The 16097-nt window shown below is 45.2% G+C and overlaps 1 protein-coding gene across 3 annotated transcripts in view; it reads left to right on the top strand.

The window, feature by feature from the left end:
• The window catches only part of LOC110527961 (chemokine-like protein TAFA-1), a 276554-nt gene that overhangs the window by 254255 nt on the left and 6202 nt on the right, over nucleotides 1–16097 (top strand). Inside the window, exons 4-6 of one of the 3 annotated variants that reach the window (XR_005052596.1) lie at nucleotides 9780–9904; nucleotides 11499–11589; nucleotides 15120–15869. Coding sequence is in view for 1 of the 3 variants with exons in the window: in XM_021609612.2 (XP_021465287.1) it covers nucleotides 9780–9904 (125 nt within the window). In the remaining 2 variants the exon portion in view is untranslated. Of the gene's footprint in view, nucleotides 1–9779; nucleotides 9905–11498; nucleotides 11590–15119; nucleotides 15870–16097 lie in introns of those variants that run through there. The other 2 variants (XR_005052595.1, XM_021609612.2) reach the window with 2 other exon arrangements.

Raw genomic sequence — 16097 nt, 5'->3', positions numbered from 1 at the left:
ATTGACTTTGTGTTTGTCATAATGTCCCTGTGCTTCTGTGTTGTGATGTCTGTCTTGTCCTATGATTTCAATGTTTTTTTGTTAGTGTATTTATTGCACCGCACGTCACTTAACCTCAATGTAAAGGTGGATTATGCTTTAAGAGATGTAGAAGAGATGTCATGTGGAACAGAGGTCTTCACGGATCCACTTGTACCAAGGGGGTCCGAATCCAGAATTCTAAGTATTGTCACGCTCTGAGTCGGATCTTATATGATTGTCACAGGTCTCAGGTATGTGTAGTTTTAACTGACTTGTTCAGATGGATCCATACAGATCCAAACGCGACTGCAGCAGTAGAAAGAGAGAAATTGTATACTTCATTCTGCTGCTTTTGCTTTTCACGATAGTGACGCGTCGCCCGTGTAGCTTGTTGTTGTTGTTGGCCAATCATACGTCATCAAAGCGGCATGGAGTCACGGAGCCTCCATGTGTGGCAAAAGTTAGGAGATATATAATCAATGGAACATGGAATTAAAATTATGGAATTAAAAGTTAATGGAGATGGATAGGCAGTGGTGTAAAGTACTTAAGTAAAAATACTTTAAAGTACTATTTAATTCGTTTTGGGGGGTATCTGTACTTTACTATCGATATTTTTGACAACTTTTAATTCACTACATTTCTAAAGAAAATAATGTACTTTTTACTCCAAAAAAACATTTTCCCTGACAGCCAAAAGTACTCGTTACATTTTGAATGCTAAACAGGACAGAAAATGATCCAATTCACACACTTCTCAAGAGAACATCCCTGGTTTTACCTAATGCCACTGATCTGGCAGAATCAGTAAACACAAATACTTTGGTTGTAAATTATTTCTGAGTGTTGCAGTGTGCCTCTGGCTATCCGTAAATAAAATAAAAAATACAATTGTGCTGTCTGATTTGCTTAATATAAAGAATTTTAAATTATTCATTATTCATAATTATAAATTATTTTACTGTAACTTTGGATACTTAAGTATATTTTAGCAATTACATTTACTTTTGATACTTAAGCTAACTTAAGTATCAAAACCAAATACTTTTAGACTTTTACTCGAGTAGTATTTTACTGGGTTACTTTATTATTTTACTGGGTGGCTTTCACTTTTACTTGAGTCAATTTCTATTAAGGTATCGTTACTTTTTGTCATGTATTGTCATGTTGTGTCTTTCTGTCCTTTCCTTTCACCCTGTCTCCCTCTGCTGGTCGTACTAGGTTACCGTTTCTGTCCCTCTTTCCCCCAGCTGTTCCTTGTCTTCTCTGACTACCTCATTCACCCCTTTTCCCACCTGTTCCCTTTTTCCCTCTGATTAGGTCCCTATATCTCTCTCTGTTTCTGCTCCTGTCTTTGTCGGATTCTTGTTTGTGTGTCTCATGCCTGAACCAGACTATCATCGTGTTTGCTGCAACCTTGTCCTGTCCTGTCGGAATCTACCTGTCCATCTGAGCCCACGTGTGTTCATCATTAAAGAAACTCTGTTTGTTAATTCGCTTTTGGGTCCTCATTCACGCACCTGACAGAAGAATCCGACCAAGAATGGACCCAGCGACTTCGGATCCTCTCCACTCAGCCGTCGAGATCCAGGGAGCGATGCTAGGCAGACACGAGCAGGAATTGTCTGCTGCTCGACATGCCGTTGAGACCCTGGCCACCCAAGTCTCCAACCTCACAGAACAGGTTCACCATCTCCGCCTCGATCCACCGGCCACTTCCAGGGCTTTCGAATCTCCGGAGCCCAGAATCAATAACCCGCCGTGTTACTCTGGGGAGCCCACTGAATGCCGCTCGTTCCTCACCCAGTGTGATATTGTGTTTTCTCTCCAGCCCCACACTTACGCCAGGAGCACTGCTCGTGTCGCCTACGTCATATCTCTCCTTACTGGACGGGCTCGTGAGTGGGGCACGGCAATCTGGGAGGCAAGGGCTGAGTGTACTAACCAGTATCAGGACTTTAAGGAGGAGATGATACGGGTTTTTGATCGATCTGTTTTTGGGGAGGAGGCTTCCAGGGCCCTGTCTTCCCTATGTCAAGGCAATCGATCCATAACAGACTACTCTATTGAGTTTCGCACTCTTGCTGCCTCCAGTGGCTGGAACGAGCCGGCTTTGCTCGCTCGTCTTCTGGAGGGTCTCCGCGCAGAGGTAAAGGATGAGATTCTCTCCCGGGAGGTTCCTTCCAGCGTGGATTCCTTGATTGAACTCGCTATTCGCATTGAGCGACGGGTTGATCTTCGTCACCGAGCTCGTGGAAAGGAGCTCGCGTTCTCCGTTGCCCCCCTCTCCGCATCACTACCATCTTCCTCTGCCGGCTCGGGAGCTGAGCCTATGCAGCTGGGAGGTATCCGCATCTCGACTAAGGAGAGGGAACGGAGAATCACCAACCGCCTCTGTCTCTATTGCGGTTCTGCTGGTCACTTTGTCACTTCATGTCCAGTAAAAGCCAGAGCTCATCAGTAAGCGGAGGGCTACTGGTGAGCGCTACTACTCCTGTCTCTCCTTCAAGATCCTGCACTACCTTGTCGGTCCATCTACGCTGGACCGGTTCGTCAGCTTCCTGCAGTGCCTTAATAGACTCTGGGGCGGAGGGCTGTTTTATGGACGAGACCTGGGCTCGGGAACATGACATTCCTCTCAGACAGTTAAGGGAGTCCACGGCCTTGTTCGCCCTGGATGGTAGTCCTCTCCCCAGGATTCAGCGTGAGACGCTACCTTTAACCCTCACTGTTTCTGGTAATCATAGCGAAACCATTTCTTTTTTAATTTTTCGTTCACCTTTTACACCTGTTGTTTTGGGCCATCCCTGGCTAGTTTGTCATAATCCTTCCATTAATTGGTCTAGTAATTCTATCCTCTCCTGGAACGTCTCTTGTCATGTGAAATGTTTAATGTCTGCTATCCCTCCTGTTTCCTCTGTCTCTTCTTCACAGGAGGAGCCTGGTGATTTGACAGGGGTGCCGGAGGAATATCACGATCTGCGCACGGTGTTCAGTCGGTCCAGGGCCACCTCTCTTCCTCCACACCGGTCGTATGATTGTAGTATTGATCTCCTTCCGGGAACCACTCCCCCCCGGGGTAGACTATACTCTCTGTCGGCTCCCGAACGTAAGGCTCTCGAGGATTATTTGTCTGTAGCTCTTGACGCCGGTACCATAGTCCCCTCCTCCTCTCCCGCCGGAGCGGGGGTTTTTTTTGTCAAGAAGAAGGACGGGTCTCTGCGCCCCTGCATAGATTATCGAGGGCTGAATGACATAACAGTGAAGAATCGTTATCCGCTTCCTCTTATGTCTTCAGCCTTCGAGATCCTGCAGGGAGCCAGGTTTTTCACTAAGTTGGACCTTCGTAACGCTTACCATCTCGTGCGCATCAGGGAGGGGGACGAGTGGAAGACGGCGTTTAACACTCCGTTAGGGCACTTTGAATACCGGGTTCTTCCTTTCGGCCTCGCTAACGCTCCAGCTGTCTTTCAGGCATTAGTCAATGATGTCCTGAGAGACATGCTGAACATCTTTGTTTTCGTTTACCTTGACGATATCCTGATTTTTTTCACCGTCACTCCAGATTCATGTTCAGCACGTTCGACGTGTCCTCCAGCGCCTTTTAGAGAATTGTCTTTTTGTGAAGGCTGAGAAGTGCACTTTTCATGCCTCCTCCGTCACATTTCTCGGTTCTGTTATTTCCGCTGAAGGCATTAAGATGGATCCCGCTAAGGTCCAAGCTGTCATTGATTGGCCCGCCCCTAAGTCACGCGTCGAGCTGCAGCGCTTTCTCGGCTTCGCGAACTTCTATCGTCGTTTCATCCGTAATTTCGGTCAGGTGGCAGCTCCTCTCACAGCCCTTACTTCTGTCAAGACGTGCTTTAAGTGGTCCGTTTCCGCCCAGGGAGCTTTTGATCTCCTCAAGAATCGTTTTACATCCGCTCCTATCCTTGTTACACCTGACGTCTCTAGACAGTTCGTTGTCGAGGTTGACGCGTCAGAGGTGGGCGTGGGAGCCATCCTTTCTCAGCGCTCCCTCTCTGACGACAAGGTCCACCCATGCGCGTATTTTTCTCATCGCCTGTCGCCGTCGGAACGTAACTATGATGTGGGTAACCGCGAACTGCTCGCCATCCGGTTAGCCCTAGGCGAATGGCGACAGTGGTTGGAGGGGGCGACCGTTCCTTTTGTCGTTTGGACTGACCATAGGAACCTTGAGTACATCCGTTCTGCCAAACGACTTAATGCGCGTCAGGCGCGTTGGGCGCTGTTTTTCGCTCGTTTTGAGTTCGTGATTTCTTATCGTCCGGGCTCTAAGAACACCAAGCCTGATGCTTTATCTCGTCTCTTCAGTTCTTCAGTAGCCTCCACTGACCCCGAGGGGATTCTCCCTGAGGGGCGTGTTGTCGGGTTGACTGTCTGGGGAATTGAGAGGCAGGTAAAGCAAGCGCTCACTCACACTCCGTCGCCGCGCGCTTGTCCTAGGAACCTTCTTTTCGTTCCCGTTCCTACTCGTCTGGCCGTTCTTCAGTGGGCTCACTCTGCCAAGTTAGCCGGCCACCCTGGCGTTCGGGGTACGCTTGCTTCCATTCGCCAGCGTTTTTGGTGGCCCACCCGGGAGCATGACACGCGTCGTTTCGTGGCTGCTTGTTCGGTCTGCACGCAGACTAAGTCCGGTAACTCCCCTCCTGCCGGCCGTCTCAGGCCGCTTCCCATTCCCTCTCGACCGTGGTCTCACATCGCCTTAGATTTTGTCACCGGACTGCCTTCGTCAGCGGGGAAGACTGTTATTCTTACGGTTGTCGATAGGTTCTCTAAGGCGGCTCATTTCATTCCCCTTGCTAAGCTTCCTTCTGCTAAAGAGACGGCACAAATCATCATCGAGAATGTTTTCAGAATTCATGGCCTTCCGTCAGACGTCGTTTCGGACAGAGGTCCGCAATTCACGTCTCAATTTTGGAGGGAGTTTTGCCGTTTGATTGGGGCTTCCGTCAGTCTCTCTTCCGGCTTTCACCCCCAGTCTAACGGTCAAGCAGAACGGGCCAATCAGACTATTGGTCGCATCTTACGCAGTCTTTCTTTTCGCAACCCTGCGTCTTGGTCAGAACAGCTCCCCTGGGCAGAATACGCCCACAACTCGCTTCCTTCGTCTGCGACCGGGCTATCTCCTTTTCAGAGTAGCCTCGGGTACCAGCCTCCGCTGTTCTCATCTCAGTTCGCCGAGTCCAGCGTCCCCTCCGCTCAGGCTTTTGTCCAACGTTGCGAGCGCACCTGGAAGAGGGTCAGGTCTGCACTTTGCCGTTATAGGACGCAGACTGTGAGGGCTGCTAATAAGCGTAGAACTAAGAGTCCTAGATATTGTCGCGGTCAGAGAGTTTGGCTCTCCACTCAGAACCTTCCCCTTAAGACGGCTTCTCGCAAGTTGACCCCGCGGTTCATTGGTCCGTTCCGTATTTCTCGGGTCATTAATCCTGTCGCAGTTCGACTTCTTCTTCCGCGATACCTTCGTCGCGTCCACCCGGTCTTCCATGTCTCCTGTATCAAGCCCGTTCTTCGCGCCCCCGCTCGTCTTCCCCCCCCCCCCCCATCCTTGTCGAGGGCGCACCCATCTACAGGGTCCGTAGGATTTTGGACATGCGTCCTCGGGGCCGTGGTCACCAGTACCTCGTAGATTGGGAGGGGTACGGTCCTGAGGAGAGGAGTTGGGTTCCCTCTCGGGACGTGCTGGACCGTGCGCTGATCGAGGATTTCCTCCGTTGCCGCCAGGTTTCCTCCTCGAGTGCGCCAGGAGGCGCTCGGTGAGTGGGGGGGTACTGTCATGTATTGTCATGTTGTGTCTTTCTGTCCTTTCCTTTCACCCTGTCTCCCTCTGCTGGTCGTACTAGGTTACCGTTTCTGTCCCTCTTTCCCCCAGCTGTTCCTTGTCTTCTCTGACTACCTCATTCACCCCTTTTCCCACCTGTTCCCTTTTTCCCTCTGATTAGGTCCCTATATCTCTCTCTGTTTCTGCTCCTGTCTTTGTCGGATTCTTGTTTGTGTGTCTCATGCCTGAACCAGACTATCATCGTGTTTGCTCCAACCTTGTCCTGTCCTGTCGGAATCTACCTGTCCATCTGAGCCCACGTGTGTTCATCATTAAAGAAACTCTGTTTGTTAATTCGCTTTTGGGTCCTCATTCACGCACCTGACACTTTTACTCAAATATGACAATTGGGTACTTTTTCCACCACTGAGGATAGGCTACAACAACCAAGAGCCAAATGTTAGGCTGCTACTTAATATTCTGAATTGAGATGTTGTTGTTTGTAACTGTGTAGGACGAGAAAGTGCATGCAGCCGGAATTAGTCTAGCTAGCTAGCTTAAGTAGCTCCTCCTGGTTTGATGCAGTCAAGACAGGCACAATGTAATCATATTGAATGATTAATATCCTAGCTTTGGCAGCTATCTACTATTGCGTCTTCTCCCTGCTCCCAGTGTCACTCACTCACTCACTTACTCAGAGTAGTGTCAGTCAATTAAGTCAGTTAATTGACTGACACTACAAGTCAGTTACAATTACACATACCCGAGACCCATGACAATCATATCAGACTCTCAGACCCGTGACATAGAAAATGTTTCGGTCCCATGAAGACCTCTAATGCAGAATTTGATACATCATGATTGTGCCAATGATATTTTATTTGATTTTATTTCACCTTTATTTAACCAGGTAGGCCAGTTGAGAACAAGTTCTCATTTACAACTGTGACCTGGCCAAGATTAAGCAAAGCAGTGCGACAAAAACAACACAGAATACCAATGGGATAAACAAACTTTACAGTCAATAACACAATAGAAAACACAATGTACATTGTGTGCAAAAGTAGTAAGATTCGGGAGGCCATAGAGGAAAAATAAGTATGACTTGCACTGTAATTTACCCAGGGACCACCGTCCTGATTTAATAATTCACATCCCCTCCATAGTTCTTGTCAGGAGAGGAGGGGAAACAGGAGGGGTCATGAAGTCGCTGTGGTTGTGACTTTAGTGTTGGTAGTGGGAAAGGGGGAAAGGGGTGGAGTGGATGGTGGATGATGGGTGGTGAGGGATCCCAGCCCATAGAATGGAACTTTTCCAGCTGCCATGAGAGACATGTCCTGGCCTGGATTCAATAGATCTGGAGCTCCATGTTAACCCGGAGCCTCTCCTTTAGCCCCTACACTTTAACCCCCTACACATACTGGATCACACAGAAGGGTTCAAATTGTATCAGTTTAGCTTTTACGATGATGACCTTATGAATGAGATGGAGAAGTCTGCCACTGTCTTATCAATAGACATCTTGTCTCTAAGGTACTGTAACGGTGGTAGAAATGACTTGGAGCTATTTATATATATATATATATTTTTTAAATTACCCCTTTTTTCTCCCCAATTTCATGGTATCCAATTGTTGTAGTAGCTACTATCTTGTCTCATCGCTACAACTCCCGTACTCGCTCGCGAGAGACGAAGGTTGAAAGTCATGCGTCCCAGCAGTACCCGCACCAATGTGCACCTGGCAACCTTGGTTAGCGCGCACTGCGCCCGGCCTGCCACAGGAGTCGCTGGTGCGCCCTACCGACCAAGCCCTCCCTAACCCGGACGACGCTAGGCCAATTGTGCGTCGCCCCACGGACCTCCCGGTCGCAGCCGGTTACGACAGAGCCTGGGCTCGAACCCAGGGACTCTGGCGTTGCAGTACAGCGTTACTGGCGTTGCAGTACAGCGCCCTTAACCACTGCGCCACCCGGGAGGCCGCTATTTATATATCTTGCAGCCATTATGCTGTTTATAATAAGGGCAGAGTTAGTGTCTCTGAGACATGTTCGACAGGCACATACAATTGACTGGCCCTATAGAAATGACTAACACAGATGTAGACGCTCAGCACACAATGTGAGGAGAAATCAATGTTTCATGGAGTATAGTAAATACCATTCATCTTTCATGCAAATTACAGGTCATCTTTCAACCCCTCTGGTGAAGCAGCATTTTAATATCAGCTCTCCCTCTCTCTCCTTCTCTTTTCTCCGTCACTGTCTCTCTTTTCCATTCCAAATAATATTTTTTTTTTCTTTGCAGGTATTACTTTACCATTTTCAATTCAGTGGATTCTGCATTGAAAGTGTTGAATATAAATCCTTCTCAATGTTTCCAGGTTCTGCTATTCATAACAAAAACCAGGAGGTAAGTAGAAAACAGGCTCATTGCAGCACAAAACGATCAGACGCGTCTGCCTGGAGCACCAGACTTTATACAGTTGATGGTGTTTGTCCAGCTCAGCCCTGGCTTAACTAGAATAGCATGGAAACAAACATTGCAGCATCTCAGCAAGACCTCATGGTGAGATAATGTTTCCTGCCATCACACATGGGATTGCTGTGTGATTAAGATGGGATGCATATTTAGTGAAGCTACACAGTGTGTGAGAAAGACGGGGAGAGAGAGAGAAAGAGAGAGAGAGAAAGAGACATGACAGATGAGTGTGTGGTAATTGCTGTATGTGGTGAACAGCCACGGGGGAGCCTGTGGTTAATGTGTGTTTGGTTGGTGTGCGGAGGAAGATAACGCTTTGCTCTGGGCTCTGCTAGCTCTGGTAGCTTCAGCACACGGTTAGGCCATCTTTAGGGGGAGGGGAAGCGTCAGCCTGGGAGTGCTGATTCTTCACTGAGGAGTCTCTGTGGTTTCTATAATGCAGCGACTGTATGAGTCAGTTCTTCTCGGAGTGTGTGTGTGTGTCCAGTGTTTGAAAAGTAGGCTACAGTTCAGCCTGTTCTTGCTCTGTACGTTGCTACAGTTTGTACCACAATGCACAGGAGCTTTACTGTGACCTGTATTTTTGAAGGAGGTGCTTACAAAGACTTGCTACCCTGTAACCTTGGTTACTCAGATTACCAGAAAGGTGAAACAGGATGTGAGTTGGAAAACCCCAATATGACTATCTTGACTCAGAAATGCATACTTCCAATCCTATCCAGTTAAAGGGGAATGGAAAACTTTAGGAAGGTAAGCTAAGCCAAGAGGTGCATTTAATCTAATGCTAAACATGTGCATTTAAAAGAAAAGAATAATAAGTACAGTAGTACAGTTCTGGGTGGAAAGAAGATCATGCAGGACAAACACCAGACTGGCTCATTGCCTTCAATGGGAATGAAGGTTCTATACAAGACATTTCTATCACTGAAAACAGAAGCATAACAACACATGGGTGACACAAAGCACATACTTTCTAGTCTGAATGTCACAGAAAACACTGTGAATTCCTGTGGCAGCCATGCAATAGGTGCACACGCACAGGCAGACGTTCACTCACACAAACACGCCATCATCTCGATGAGAAGACGGGAAAGAACCTTGTTTGTTTTGTCTAATAGCTAGAGGACGTATTTTGTAGATGTTAATGAGAGGCAATTAGTTTTGATTAAAAATAAGATTACTGCTTCTCCATGCAATGCTACTATATCAAAACAAAATAATGATTAATCACTGTTTGGGCAAGACATTATTGTCAACAGCGAGATTCAAACTGTACAAATTGCTCTGAGCAAGGAAGGATGAGAAAACATTCATTTAGAAACGTGTGTGGGTCTTATCACCATAGTCTGTTCACTTGAGGACTTTTTCATCTTACTGAAAAGCTGGAATTATCCTCAATGTGTTTGTGTCTGTTGCCCACGCCTGTGTACCAATATTGTGTGTAATGACAGGTTGGACTCAGCCCTCTCTCTCTGTCTCTCTCTCCCCCCGGCAGCGTCCATTGTGATTGGGAAGTGGTGGTGTGAGATGGAGCCGTGTCTGGAGGGAGAGGAGTGTAAGACTCTGCCTGATAACTCTGGATGGATGTGCTCCTCTGGGAACAAGATCAAGACCACAAGGGTGAGACTCTGCTATGGCCCTAGACAACACACACATCACACTGAACACAGCACGCACACATCACATATACACATCAACACAGCACACACAGACTACTCTCTCACAATGGCTATGGATTTGTCAGATAAGCTATGTGAATCTGTTGGTTAATTGAGTCGTGGTGAGAAGCCCTCACTAGAAAACAACAACAACAACAACAACCACAACAACCTATCAGGCTGTAAATATAACCTGAGTGACCGCAGCTAGACAAGACAGTTCTGATATAAACGCTTTGGTACATCCACTGGTATACTGTGGTAGGTGCTCATCTCCTTTCCCATTCCTATCATTTGGGTAATCGTCTCCTGAATCGTCTCCTGAATCGTCTCCTGTTATTTCATATGAAGAACCCTACATTTTCAAAACTCAAGCAGAGTTCAGTGGGAATAAAGTGTGCACTTGACACATATTGTGCTTGTGTTTGTTCTAGTGAGGTGGGCTTTTTAAACTGTAAGCAGAATATCCAATGACCTGCGCCAGAAAAGTGTAAGCAAGGCAGTGAAAAACAGCGTGTTTTTGCCTGAGGGGTAAACTCTTTTAGAAGATAAACTTAAGAGCAAGTGCCTTTCCACTGCCAGGCAGTGTGTAAAAAAACAAGATGAAGAATCGGCCGTAAGAAATGAAAATAATAAAAGGAATAAAGTGAGCTCATCTAACACTCTGTGACAGGTTGATCGGCAGATTTGTATTCATTCTATGGGTGCAGCCTCCCGCTTCTCTTAGTGATTCGTGACCATGACTGAATAGAAATAGAGACTAATGTGATAATGGTGACAGGAACAGCCAGGGAAGGTTAGACCACACAGGGTTTCTCAAGGTTGTTCCGCTTGCTTATGCAATACACAGTCTATACTTGCATGCTATTCCAAGCCTTAAAAGCGAAAAGAAGTTGACCGGATGGTACGATTTTGCCAGCCTGTCAAGGTAAGCAAACTTTAAGAACGCCTCTCAGAATGCCTTCTTTGGACAACAACGTGAAATGCGTTTCATAAGTTGGATGTAACCTTGGACGAACCCTCTCGTTGCCAAGCATATTTCCAAAACAGTGGTTCACAAACCTCTCCTTGGGGACCCCCTACCGTCCTATGTGTTTGATCTATTCCAGAGCTAGCACACCTGATTCAAATTGTCAACGAATCATCAAATCCCTGGTCGCCTTCCTCTGCTCAGACATTGCATGCATCAACCAATGGTTGCGTGACACGTCATCGACTGTGCCGTCGGGCACCAGATTGCTAAAACATATGATATGGTTAGCTGATACCTAAACGACCTATCCAGGCACCTGTTGAATACATGAATCAGGGAAGTTAATTCAAGTCCACAACAAAATGTTGAAATGTCTGGCCATCCCCGAGGAGAGGTTTGAGAACCACTGTCCTAAAAACACCTCATATGAATCAATTACTGTGTGCAGTGCTAGAAGTGATCTGAAGTCAGTGAACAGGAAGGGTGTGTGTGTGTGTGCATTAGGGTCAGAGGCAAAGGCTCTACAAAAGGATATACTCCTAAATATCCACATCAACATTTTCTCTTGACCCTCTCTTTGCAGAACACTGCGCCATACTCACCTTTTTAGCTCTGGAAGCAAAATGCAGAGGATGCTTCAACAGAAACTGAGCTGCATTCTTGCTTCTGTAAAGGTTAGTCTCTCTCCAGCTTTTCTTCATGTGCACTTCACTAAACAACTATAGGAGTGTGACTGACTGACTTATGTTCAATGGCTTCTCATTAATTCAAATACTCAGTGAAAAATATTCAACTGTGTGTGTTTACAGAATGTGCATAATTAGGCAAAATGACACAAATACTACGCGCTCTCCCTTCCACTGAAGATTATAGTAAAACACACACAGCACATGCAACACGCGCAATATAAATTACGTTCGTCAACAATTAAAAAACTATCTCATCTACAGTACCAGTCAAAAGTTTGGACACACCTTCTCATTCCAGGGTTTTTCTTTATTTTAACTATTTTCTACATTGTAGAATAATGAATAGTGAAGACATCAAAACTATGAAGTAACAAACATGGAATCATAGAATCATTGGCGACTCCGGGATGCTAACCTTCTAGACAGAGTTGCAAAGAAAAGCCATATCTCAGACTGGCCAATAAAAAGAAAAGATTAAGATGGGCAAAAGAACACAGACACTGGACAGAGGAACTCTGCCTAGAAGGCCAGCATCCCGGAGTCGCCTCTTTGCTGTTGACGTTGAGACTGGTGTTTTGCAGGTAATATTTTATTAACCTGCCAGTTTCTCAAACTATACACTCTAATGTACTTGTCCTCTTGCTCAGTAGTGCACCGGGACCTCCCACTCCTCTTTCTATTCTGGTTAGAGCCAGTTTCACTGTTCTGTGAATCGAGTAGTACACAGCGTTGTACAAGATCATCAGTTTATTGGCAATTTCTTGCATGGAATAGCCTTCATTTCTCAGAACAAGAATAGACTGATGAGTTTCAGAAGAAAGGTATATGTTTCTGGCCATTTGGAACCTGTAATCAAACGCAAATGCTGATGCTCCAGATACTCAACCAGTCTAAAGAAGGCCAGTTTTATTGCTTCTTTAATCAGAACAACATTTTCAGCAGTGCTAACATAATTACAAAAGGGTTTTCTAATGATCAATTAGCCTTTTAAAATTATAAACTTGGATAGCTAACACAATGTGCCACTTGAACACAGGAGTGATGGTTGCTGATAATGGGCCTCTGTACCTGTATGTAGATATTTCATTAAAAATCAGCTACAATAATCAATTACACTTACAAAGTCTACACTGTATTTCTGATGGATTTTATGTTATTATAATGGACAAAAAAATGTGTTTTTCTTTCAAATACAAGGACATTTCTAAGTGACCCCAAACTATTGAACGGTAGTATATTTATGCAGGCCTCAACCCCTCCCGTGAGAGCACTTGATTCAGTATATCACGTTGATCACATCATTGTGATCTCTACAGCGTCATTGGCTGGTCGTCATTGACCTTGCGTAGGCTTAAACAATCGTATACACTGATTTAAAAAGCCATACTGGGTAAAATGCCACTTTATCTCTGTTCTTTTTTAATCAGGTCAATAAATAAATATAAATTACGGTCCCATTCTCAATTGCTTTTAACAGTACCAAGAATTATAACAGGTCATGGTAGAAATAGTTTTAGGTACTCAGCTCCGTGGTTTTGGAATTCTCTCCTGGACATTTTAAAATTTGATGATCTAGTCACATTGGTGGAGTTTTAACACTTGATCGATGTAAATATCACGAGTGTAGTTGTCTTTAGGACAGCTGTTTTCTAGTCGTGACATTCGTGTTTTGTTTTTACGTAATATGTAATTGTTGTACTTGTATGTGTGTCTATAGTTTTTTTTTATGTTGTGTTAGTATATGTTGTTTTGTCTGAAACTCTGTTCCCCTGCTGCTATTGGGAAAAGCATTGTTATCTCAATGAGAAAAACCTGTATAAATAAAAGTTAAATAAATACAAATATAGAAACTGCAACCCCTCCTAAAGGACACCAATAATAAGAAGAGACTTGCTTGGGCCAAGAAACACGAGCAATGGACATTCGACTGGTGGAAATCTGTCCTTTGGTCTGAGATCTTTGGTTCCAACTGCCGTGTCTTTGTGAGAAGGAGAGTAGATGAACGGATGATCTCTGCATGTGTGGTTCCCACCGTGAAGCATGGAGGTGTGATGGTGTGGGGGTGCTTTGCTGGTGACTGTGATTTATTTAGAATTCAAGGCACACTTAACCAGCATGGCTACCACAGCATTCTGCAGCAATTCGTCATCCCATCTGGTTGGCGCTTAGCGGGACTATCATTTGTTTTTCAACAGGACAATGACCCAACATACCTCCAGGCTATGTAAAGGCTATTTGACCAATAAGGACAGTGATGGAGTGCTGTATCAGATTACCTGGCCTCCACAATCACTCAACCTCAACGCAGTTGAGAAGGTTTGGGATGAGTTGGATGGCAGAATGAAGGAAAAGCAGTCAACAAGTGCTCAGCATATGTGGGAACTCCTTCAAGATGTCTGGAACAGCATTCATAGTGAAGCTGATTGGGAGAAGCCCAAGAGTGTGCAAAGCTGTTGTCAAGGAAAGGGTGGCTACTTTGAAGAATCTCAAATATAAAATTGATTTTGATTTAACACTTTTTTGGTTCCTACAGGATTCCATATTTGTTATTTCATAGTTTTGATGTTTTCACTATTATTCTACAATGTAGAAAATATAAAAATATAAGAAAAACCCTTGACTGAGTAGGTGTGTCCAAACTTTTGACTGGCACTGTACATCTGGAAATACAAAGACATGCATGCCGCCTGTCAACACACGCACACACCCCCCCCCCCCCCCCCCCCCCCCCACACACACACACACACACAGCCCTGGCCATTTGCTGTTCTGGTCAGATCAGTGTGTAATAGTAGGATCAGTCCCTATCTCTCATCCATTCTCTCCTTTGTTTCATGTCCTATTTTGCTACTGGGTACTGTGTGAATTAGATTACTGTGCATAGTCCCAGTCTGCCAATCCCATTATGAATTGCTCATCTCGGATGTGTGTGTGTGTGTGTGTGTGTGTGTGTGTGTGTGTGTGTGTGTGTGTGTGTGTGTGTGTGTGTGTGTGTGTGTGTGTGTGTGTCTGAAACCCTTGGGTATGTCTGTCTCCTGCCCCTCTTGTTGTGTGGGTTGTTCTCAGAGGCTGCTTTATGTCCTGATCTGCCTCTAACGTGGGGCATTTAGACAACTATCAGCGGACAGCATAGAAAACAGACCATTTAAAAGGGTTTTATTTCCCTCTCTGTATTCCTGTTTTAATCAACATCTTTCATTCTTTCTGCATTGAGGGCAAATAACCTCATCTGTATTTGTTTCGTTATACTCCAGTAAATCCTACAGGACTTTCTTCCCCCCTTTTCATTTCACCTGCAGGGTTTCATTTGGCTCTGAACAGCCTCAGTGAAATGCAATCAGGCACACCCCCCACCCCTCCCCCCCCCCCCCCCACACACACACACACACACACACAAACACACATAAATACATCAGCTTTAATACTCGTTTTTTAAATTGGCCTGAACGTAAGAAGCTGACAAAGCGAGGGCCTGACAGCCTTTTTTTTCTGTATTTTTTCTTGCTGTCTTTCAGGGGGGGAGACCTGCTTGCCTGTACTCTATCAGCAGCAGACAAGGCAGGCCTTTTGTTTGAGGAAGTCACAGTGAAGGGAACTGGGGAGGGACCCCTCCAAACACACGCCCAGCATAGATCCACATTACCCGCTCCATTGGCTAAATAGATCAATCCATTTCTTCTCACGCCATACAATTACATGGGAAAGGGAGAGAACAACAAAAAGCTAAAATGTAACATCTTGTCTTCATTCTGCTTACCTGCCCCTTTTTGTTATAAGGATCTAATTATGTGAAGGCTTCAATATAATCAAGAATCCCTACCAGACAGACAGTACATGTCACCAGACAGATTGACTGTTAGCCCAGGATCATTCATGGCTGAGAGAAGAAGAAGAAACTAATAACAGCCATTTCACTAATACTTTGGTAGTTTCCTAGCTGTTGCCTCAGCATGTAAATTCAGTATATGCTTTGCTGTTTCAAGAGCCACATGTTGTCTATTAGAAGTACCAGAAGGCACCTTTTCAAGACAGTCACAATACACAACAGGATATATCCCATCTGGGAGGCTTGTTCAGAGCAAAGTGCAACAGACGCATCACCATCAAATGTGTTGAATAAGAGAAATCATAAATCAATTGATCAAATGAACAACTGTCACCACTCCACAGAGTAAAGTCATGTTTTCAACTTACACTACCGTTCAAAAGTTTGGGGTCACTTAGAAATGTCCTTGTTTTTGAAAGAAAAGCCCATCAGAAATACAGTGTAGACGTTGTTGTAAATTACTATTATAGCTGGAAATGGCAGATTTTTTTATGGAATATCTACATAGACGTACAGAGGCCCATTATCAGCAACCATCACTCCTGTGTTCCAATGGCACATTGTGTTAGCTAATCAGTTTATCATTTTAAAAGGCTAATTGATCATTAGAAAACCCTCTTGCAATTATTTTAGCACTGCTGAAAACTGTTGTTCTGATTAAAGAAGC

Source organism: Oncorhynchus mykiss, chromosome 7, assembly GCF_013265735.2.
Source record: "Oncorhynchus mykiss isolate Arlee chromosome 7, USDA_OmykA_1.1, whole genome shotgun sequence".
Classification (NCBI taxonomy): domain Eukaryota; kingdom Metazoa; phylum Chordata; class Actinopteri; order Salmoniformes; family Salmonidae; genus Oncorhynchus; species Oncorhynchus mykiss.
Note: the sequence above shows the minus strand (reverse complement) of the source record. Positions and strands in the feature narration are given on the sequence as shown.